The following is a 9,789-nucleotide window of genomic DNA, read 5'->3' as shown; positions in this document are numbered from 1 at the left end:
CTTGGCTTCTTCTAAACTTTTTCTCTGTGAATACTGGAGTATTATGAACTCGGTTCCAACTGGAAGTGCTCGGTAATTGTATAAAATTTGTGTAACATCAATGATAATATACAATTGAATAATTGTTATCAATAGTTTGAAACTTTGCATTGATGTTGTTGGTATTCATGTCAAGATCTAAGTACTCCAAACTCCTTTTGGATCATTAATTTTGTGAGCTTTGTATCCTTACTAGACTAGTATCCTCTAAATTGGGAATATTCATATTAATATTGTGTATCCATGCTATGAATCAAACCTCTCATTTATAACCTCACTTAAATGCATACCCATTAACATTTTTTAAACAACTATATCTAAGATATTTACACTACTTTACTCAAAACCACAAGTCCAATATCCACTCATAGCCCCATATAATATCATTACCCATCCTTAAATATGAAGTTTCCAATTCTATAAAATTTAGAGTATAATTGTCCCATCACTTCCCCTCCATGTGTCTACAATGGGAAGGTTGAATATGGTTGGTGATTAGTTCTCCATTTGGTAAGGAATATACAATCTTAAGTGTATATAGAAATGGGTTATACCATAGCATATCAAAAGTTGTCAATCCATTTCCTAGCATTTAAAGAAAAAGAGAAAGGTAAAGAGAATATACAATACAAATGCTTTATAACTTGAATGCACTAGCATAGTATAGCATCAACATATGTTCTCTCACATTTCAGCGATCCAACCATTTATACATGGACCACCTTAAAATTTAATATTTATTGATTGACTATATTCTTTCCTCAAATGAATTCTCTTCTGTGTTTTTTTAAAGAGACTCTACTAATCAACCTTTTAAACGGGTCTCAATCATTTATTGTATGCCAGTGAAAGCTAAATCCAATGTTCTCCGCGAGAAATAAAACTATAAAAAAAGGGTCTATAAAGTTGTACAAGGACTTTCTCAATTTGAATTTGCCATTTGTGTGTTGCATCTAGCTTACTTTTTTCTTCACCCCACTTTCAATAAGAGAATCTTCTTCTTAACTTTATTTACTGTTCTTTTTCTTCTATACTAAGCCTTGTTTTTAATTTTTAAACACCTCTCAAATCAATGCATTTCAGTGTTGGAGAATCTCTGTCTTATAAGTTATTTTATAAATATGTTGCTATGCTTTTTGTTTCCGTAAACTTTACATCTCTTAGGCTTGTCTAAAAAAAATCTGAGTTCGTCTTTTAACTTGAATCTGTTCCAAATAAGAAAAGGTTACGATTACTTTCTATTGGAATCATCTATCATCTCTCTATACATAGTCATGATACAATTTTTTTAATGGTATACAGTTATGCTTTCCATTTTTGAGTGGATGTCCTAAGCCCACAGCCTTCTATCGCGCCTACAAATTGAGCCCACCCTTCACTTCTCTTCTCATCGCCCTTCCTTCACCATTCCCATTCCCATTCCAGCAAAGGGGATTGTATTGATTTTATTCCATTGTCCGGGAATCCACCCAAATTGTGTTGTTCATCACTGGTTTTTTTTGTTTTTTTTCCTGTTTCCTGTGATGATCAATTTGCAATTCTGGAGTTTCAGCTTTCCGGCTGCCTTTTGCGCGCTTTCTTGAGTTTCAGCTCGCAATTTGTCCAGCAAGAGAGTCTGCCGCTGCTGAATCCTGCTCGGAATGTGTTTTCTGAGCAGAGCTTAACAGTCCACTGTGTTTTTGGCTCGAGAGTAGGATTTTAGATCCCCGCAAAGATTCTTTGGTTTTTGTGCCCTTTTTTGTTTCAATTTTGTTGCCATAAGTTAGAATTTGGTCCCGAGATTTGAAAAAATGTTGAATGTTTACAAGAGCTTCCAGTCTTACCTTGGCGCTCCCGCAGAGCTGAAAGGGATCGGCTCGATTCTCAGCGAAGTCGACTTGGAGGCGAAACAGAGCACCGGCAGCAGCCAGTCTTTGCGGAGGACTCTCTCCGCGGACATGTTGTCGCAAGTCTGGATGTGTCAGGAGAATTCGCTGCGTAAATCTTGTTCCTTTTACGAGCTTTCCCGCGGATCATGCTTCGAGTCCGAAGAGATTTCGGAGTCGGAGTCGGAGTCGGAAGATCGGGACGAGGAAGCAGAAGGAGAAATATTTTCCATGACGGAGGAAGAAGAAAAAGAAGCCGAGTCGGAGAAGCAGAAGAAGCAAGACTCGGAATCTTCGTTTTTTGCTCTCCTGGCGCCTGTGAACAAAGAATTGAAGGTCGGTTCTTCAAAATGGGAGCCTTGCCAGCCGTATGTGCATCCGGCCAAGAGAAAAAGCACGCTGAGTGACCAGAGCCTTCGCCTTTGCACTGAGTCTCTCGGCTGCGAGAGCGGCACGGATTGCTCAAATCCGTCCTCCAGCGACACAGACGACTGCAGCTCAGCTTCTTCCGAAGACAATTCCTTTGTTTTCGGAGAAGAAGAAGTCGAGGAAGAGGAGCAGGAGAGCAAATTTGTGGAGAATTTGAAGATCTCCGACAATGTGAGCGGATCAGAGGAAGAAAAGGAGATCAAGTCCAGAAGACCGTTTCCTCCGCCTCTTTCTTCAATTGCCAGAAGCGCCGGCCCCTGCATCCACATGCGCTCTTACAAGCAAGACGGCAGGCTTCTTCTCAAAACCGTGCAAGTCGAATCATCTCAAAAATATTTGCGCGCGCGTCGCGAAGACGGCCGTTTGCAGCTCCATCTCTTCAGCACACAACAACTACAAGAGCTCTCCCCTGAGGAAGAAAAGGTTCCAGCTGCAGAGCATCATCAATTCAGTGCTCAAAATTCCAAGGCGGAGGAGAATCAGCTCAAGCAGCAGCACCAGCAATTCAAGAGCTCTTCTGCATTCTCTAGCCTCTCCAATTTACGGCGACACGTTCTCAGATCAGAATATCAGAATCCGTCAAAGAACAAAGAGTTCCTACTGAATCTTGACATGAATTCGACTGCAAAGGCGAAGGTGAGCATGTTACTCAAGAACACGCAGTCCGTCCAAGGTTCGAATCTCAGCTGCTCCAAAGAAATGAATTCCTTCAGCAAAGGATTTGAAGATCTTGTGCAGGAAAGGCCGTCGCAGAGCTTAGTTACCAGTCCCGCCCTGCTGTACTACCAGCCGCTCAAACACTCTTCTCCGGCCAGCGCCAATTTCGAATCGAAATCTTTGCCCAAATTTCCGTGCAATGAGAGTTTCCGACGGTGCCAGGTGAGGCAGTGGCTCACTAAACTTGGGGAGCCTCGCTGCATTGTCATTTCTTGAAACTGTGACCAATTCTTCGACTGTCACTAATTTTGGGGGAGTGGATTAAATTGAGCCTCGCTGCCATTGCCATTTCTTGAAGCTATAACCAATTTAGAGTGGTGGATTGAATTGTTTGATTAATTAGAAAATTAGAAAATTAGTAGAACGGAAGTCCAGCAATCTGAAAAGTTAGTTTAGGGAGGGTATAAGTAAGGGAAGGGGATCCGTGATCGAGATCACACTGTTGATATGTTTCGCCCAACGATAACCAGTAACAATCTGTTGTCCATATTACAACACTTTCTGTATGCAACTCTCTCATTAATTCCAATTTTAAGTATTTATCTCCTTGTCTAAGGACAGGTTTTCATGTTTCATATTGAGGGTAAACTTAATTTGGTTAACAGTTGCTAGTTAACATTTTTAGCAGTAATTTATGGAATGGATAATCTTATGATTGTTGTTTTTTTTTTTCGTGTTTGATTCATGGAGATATTTTAATAATAAATCTTATAAATAATTGTTTTAAGAAATAATAGAAAGTAATAAAAGAGTGGGAAAATATTTTGTGGAGTTATATGTTTTTTTCTCAATAAGAATTATGTTTTCTCTTTTCTATTTTTTTCTAAATTTTACTTTTAGATTTTAATAGATGGTTGTCCCACAAAAAAATTCAAATTTTAATAGATTCTAAATTATCATTTTATTCTGATTATGACATGAGAACATTCGAACTGTTTCAAAATTTAAACACAAAATGCACTTAAGCAATTGTATGGGATGGATGCTCTTCTTCTTTTTCTAATTAGAACACTTTGTAGCACGCATTTGAAATCAATTGATATAGACAAGTTATTTATTATACTCTTGAAACAAGACAACTAAAATAATATATTGAAATGTAAATTATTTTTTAAAGGTTTTTAACAAACTAAAAGTAGAAAGGATAGAAAATTAAAACCCCATTAAATGTATTTTATAAAATATCTCTTCTAAGTGATTCTTGTTGAAAAGTTGTTCCATAATTAATTTTCTTTCTTTAATAATATATAGGTTTTAAATTATTTCAATATAGAGTTCATAAGGTATTATGTTTAGATTAGGCGGTATTATTATAAGGGTGAAAATTGTATCTTTTTAAATTTACCAGCATAGCATAGCATTAATATATCTTCATGTGGTTATTTATATAAACCATCCTAAAATATAATATTTATTGATTGACTATATTCTTTCCTCAAATGAATTCTCAACTATGTTATCTAAAGAGACTCTATTAATCAACCTTTTTAACCCAGTCTCAATCATGTGTTGTATGATAGTGAAAATTAAATGCAATGTGCTCCACAAGTGATAAAGCTTTAAAAATGGAGTATATAAAGTTGTACATGGACTTTCTTTATTTGAATTTTCCTTTTATGTGTTGCATCTAATGTACTATTTTCTTCATCTCACTTTCAATAAGAGAATCTCTTTTCCTAACTTTATTTATTGTTGTTTTTCTTCTCAGCTAAGTCTTTCTTTTAAAGCCCCTCTCAAATCAATGCATTTCATTGTTGGAGATTCTTTGTCTTATAGGTTATTTTATGAATTTGTTGCTATATTTTTTGTTTTGCAAAACTTTACCTCTCTTGGGCTTGTCTAAAAAAATATATATTAAGTTTGTCATTTTGCTTGAATTTGTTCTAAAGAGAAAGGGGAAATGGTATAAATAATAATCTATGATCTCTCTACATAGCCATGACATAACATTTTGTAATGGTATATAATTTTACTATTTGTATAATAAGTGGAATTTAAATTGGAGTATATTAAATATATATAGTTTTTTATCAATTGAAATTGAAGGAGTCCTACATTAGGAATAACTTGCGGTCAAGGATAATGCAAAAGAAAGAATAATGGTCATTTTTTATGATTGAGATGAATTTTTCTATTTTAAGATTGATAGCTCAATGTCTTTTGGGGTTTTCTTAACTAATCTTCTCTTTATTCTAGAGGGATGCATGAGGTGTATGCCTAAGATGAACTCTTTGATGCAAATGGTTAATTTTCATGTATTGGGCCTCTTATTTGTTGATTTGATTTTAGAATTATTTCATTTGTTGAGAAAGCTTCATAATTGCTTGGAGTAGATTCTATAGAAGGTTTGAATCATGTATCATCTCTAATGAAAGCTACATGCATTATAAATCGTCATGAGAAAACTTGTTTTTAAAGCACTGATTTTTCAAATTATCTTAGTTATTCAAAATAGGTGGAAATTAAATTGGATTATGTTAAATATTGAAATATAATTAAAGTCAAAGAAATGTTACATCAAATACCAAATTAACAAAATAGCTAATAGTCTATATATATATAAAGAATGATACATATTGTTAATGATTGAGATAAAGTTTTCTATTTTAGGATTGATAGTAATATTTTATATTGTTTACCAAATTTTAGACATGTTTTTCAGGTTTTCTTGATTAATCTTCTTTTATTCTAGGAGGCATATGGTGTATTCCCGAGATGACAACTTTGGTGCAATTAGTTAAATCTTCTTAAGTAGCTTCTTGTTTGTTGACTTGATTCTAGAACTATTTTATTTGTCGAGAAAGCTAGCTAATTGTTTGGAGTAGAATATCATTTTTTGTCATAGGTTGAAGAGCCTTAAAGATCCATTTAGAGGTGATATAGATCCCTTAGATTTGAGATCAATAATATTTGAATTTTTTTAGAGTCATTTCATGCATCTACAAGAGAGGTCCCCAATCCAAAGGTTACTTTATTCAATCTCAAGTAATAGTTTCTAGCTTGGTGTGCTTCCATCCTAGAACCCACTAAGGGATAGAGGTTTTAATCATTTATTATAAACCTATCTCATCCAAAGTGAAATTAGAACTAAAGGTAGTAACAAGATCTTATTATAGAACCATTTTGTCCACAATGTAATTATAACTAGAGGTAGTACTTAACAAGAGCTCAATCACTTTAAGTTCATAAAACATACAATTTTGTAAAATTATTGAGTAAAAATAATCACATCAATAGAGTGGAAATTCATCATAGAGGAGTTATGAGGGATTATTACTCTTTTAATAAAGTTCTATTTTTTTTTCCAAAGAAGAATGTAACCAAGGTTGTTTGTAATGCCCCGCCTAGAGATCCTTGGAAACAAGGATGAAATACAAGCCAAAAAAATTTTTTTACAAGTATGAATTCATATGACAACATCATACAGGGATCACAACGATCGCAACAAAAGACTTCACCACAATCTCAGCAACCAACAAATCTCTGAATGCCACAACCAAACTGACACACACAAACAAAGCCAACAAAGACAATGCACATGATGAGGGCTCAAGAAACGACCACACATCAAAAAAACACCAAGCTAGGGTAAAATGTAGAATCCTAAAATTTGGCTAAGTTTGAAATCCTAAAGCCCTAAAAATTGGCTAAGTGTGGATTTCTTAAGCCCTAAAATTTCCTAGAATCCTTAACTTGTCTCCGAGAGGTCTGAAACCTATCTCAAAAGATTCATCACATATATTAAAATATATCTCAAGTATAAGGAATTAACTTATACTTAAACGATATATTTTAAACCCCTAGGAAATTTTTTTTGAACAAGGAAGGTGTAAAAACCAAAAGGGTGTCCAAAACCAACTTTCGAACTTTCATCTGACAAGCCTAGATAGCCCCTATTTCTCACGCGAGAAAGTACACTGTTCTCGAGTTTCGCACGAGATCTTGCATCGCTGCACGTGAGAAAGTGCCCAGCTTCGCGCAAGGACTTTTGAGTATCGTGCGAGGGCTTTCATCCTTGCGTGAGGATTTACATTCTCGCGTGAGGATTCCCTCCGCATCGTGCGAGGACTTGCATTCTCACATTAGGACTTGCATAGTCTCGCGTGAGTACATGCATTTCCACGTGAGAAAACAAATCAGCACAACAACAAAATGCAAACAAAGAGCATAAAAAAATGGAAACCTCCACATCGAGGAGTACCAGATCCACGCAAATCGAGGAATGAACACTCAAAAGAACTAACAGCAAGGAAAGAGGAACAACTATCCATCTAAACCATAATAGTAAAGAACATTCTGAAATAAACATCACAATGAACAAAAGCAACATCGCAATGCACAAAAATACATCTCAGAAACTAAATAACCAAATTAAGTGTGCGGTTCCTCCCAACTATCAATAGCATCATAAGACCATCATGGATCCTAGTCATCCCCCGTGTGTAACATCCCAAGCCACCAATCCAATCGTTGGTACTGTCATAATAGGGACGTCACTACTAAACATGCTACCAACAAAAGCATAAATAAATCTAACATGCTAGTAGTAAAGCATCAGATAATCCTACAAGTAGATAACATCACCTATTACATGTTGAACATCATAATAAGGAAATCTAACCTACTAAACCAATAAGCAATAGATACTCTAATACAACATTACACATCATTTAAGCATATGCTAAACATCATAATATGGGAATGTGTCAAATAAACTAACATCATCTAAACATGATATCCAAGCATTCCAATGAAAGCATAAGTCATAAGAAAGCATACTCCGAAACCCAAAGTACCAAGTGAAAACATCCAGCAATAGTCACACTAGGACAAGACCATCTTTGTACACCGGTCCCTAGTAGTGGTGAAGGTAGCTACACCTCCCAACCACATGGAACCCGTAGGTTCACACCCGTCATGCTGATGGAGATAATGATCCAACCACAAAACACACAAAACAACATCCATGGCTAACACTCATGCCAGATAATATGATGGTTGCAACCAAGAACCTAAGACAATGCAAGGAGTACAGGTCCTAGTCAGACACTCAATAGGCTACTAAGTAGGGGCTGACATCATGGAGAGTCACTTGGCATCCAAAAGCCCAAGCTCGAATCACGTGTGGCAACACTCTCAAGGGACTCCCTTGGAACCATCACACGAATGTGGATCTTTTCATTTTCTTAAATTTTATTAACACTCACACATTTTAATTTAGTTATCACTTACTTAAAACTTCCTATCCTTCGTCAACCTCCAGCGCCATAAACGTCGAGCTGCGAGATAGAAGCCCCCTCCATATGCTACCCTACCCTACCCATGCTCATCCTATGACAAGTGCCCGTGGGCATGCATACTCCCATCCCAACCCCAATGATCATAACTTCTAGAAGTACCATGAAAGATCGAGCCTCACAAGTCACCCAACAAATGTAAGCGCACATACTCGTGTCTGGAACACCACCATCATGAAGATCAAAACACAAGGATAGGATGAGAACACAATGCAAAACAAAACACCCAACCGAAAGCAACCCAAGAGGATGGATTCTACATGAATCCCAAAGCCAATAAAACCATACATCATAAAATCACTCAATCGACCTCAATCCGAGAGTATGGATTCTACACAAATCCCAATGTTGCAACAAGACCAAACATCATGAACTCACTCAACCGGCCTCAATCCGAGAGTATGGATTCTATACAAATCCCAATGATGCAACAGTAAAGGTTTAAAAGAAACAATAACACCAGGTATAAATTCACTCAACCAAACACAACGTCAAGAGTATGGATGGAACACGCATCCCAATGCAACATAAAAGTGCAATAGTGGTCTAATTGATATCCAAATGGATCATCAAGGTCCATGACCCACATTATGCCAAGAAAACTCGAGAAAACAAGGTGGCACGCAAAACGAAGTAAAAACCTCAAAATTTGGAAAACTACAAAATTAAAACCCATTTGGCCTTTGGGCACAAAACCCCAAAAGTCCAAAAATAATCAAGTTTGGACACCATATGCAAAAATGACCAGCAAATTGGCTTAAAACTCCAAACCCTCATCTCGAAAAATAAGGAAATGTTTGTACCCGCCCAATCGGGTAGAACTAGCATACAGAAACGGAGGGGAACACTAGTTCTCAACCTCCAAACAAATGGCTACCAAAAACAAAAGCAGAAATGGAGCCGAAACAATAAAATGGGAAAGCCCTACCTCACAACCAAAAGGGAAAAACAAGAATCTGAACCAAAAAATAAAACACTCGCAGAAGTGGCCGAAAATTGCGGTAATCCAAGATTTCCCCCAACTGGATCCAACAAGCTCAACCTTGCGATGATCCCATGCCCGTAGCTCCCACAATGAACAAAACAATAAATCCTCATGAAGAGGATTTTGGGTTTTACTCTCCAACTTTCTAATTCAAAAGTGAGAAGTGAGGAATTAAATTCCTTTTTGGATACTTATTCACTTTTTGGGTGAATAATCGATTAAGACATTTAACTAGTCAATCTAGTTAAACCCCGAATTGACTCAAATGAAAATAGGCTATTCCTATAAATAGGAATTCATTTATGGCAAAGCTGCCAGAAATTAAAATAAATCAATTAAAAAGCCCAAAAATACATAAATCTCCTTAATAACTTTTGCGACAATGCGAACCTCTAAATGCACAGACACGCTTACTGGTCTAATCACATAATGCAAATGAGTTTGAATTTAATAATCA

The 9,789-nt window shown here is 36.4% G+C and overlaps 1 protein-coding gene across 1 annotated transcript; it reads left to right on the top strand.

Annotated features, from left to right (window-relative positions):
- The first annotated feature begins 1,261 nt into the window (after positions 1–1,261).
- On the top strand, positions 1,262–3,625 carry LOC149535322 (uncharacterized). The gene has a single exon (XM_089806365.1). It carries the CDS (start codon positions 1,830–1,832, stop codon positions 3,264–3,266), a length of 1,437 nt encoding a protein of 478 aa, XP_089662491.1. The 5' UTR covers positions 1,262–1,829; the 3' UTR covers positions 3,267–3,625.
- Positions 3,626–9,789: the final 6,164 nt, after the last annotated feature.

Source organism: Cupressus sempervirens, chromosome 10 (genome assembly GCF_028749045.1).
Source record: "Cupressus sempervirens isolate cs-2001-9-10 chromosome 10, ASM2874904v1, whole genome shotgun sequence".
Classification (NCBI taxonomy): Eukaryota; Viridiplantae; Streptophyta; class Pinopsida; order Cupressales; family Cupressaceae; genus Cupressus; species Cupressus sempervirens.
Note: the sequence above shows the minus strand (reverse complement) of the source record. Positions and strands in the feature narration are given on the sequence as shown.

Coding starts and splice junctions, on each gene's coding strand:
- LOC149535322 (XM_089806365.1), top strand. CDS start 1,830: ATGTTGAATGTTTACAAGAGCTTCCAGTCTTACCTTGGCGCTCCCGCA.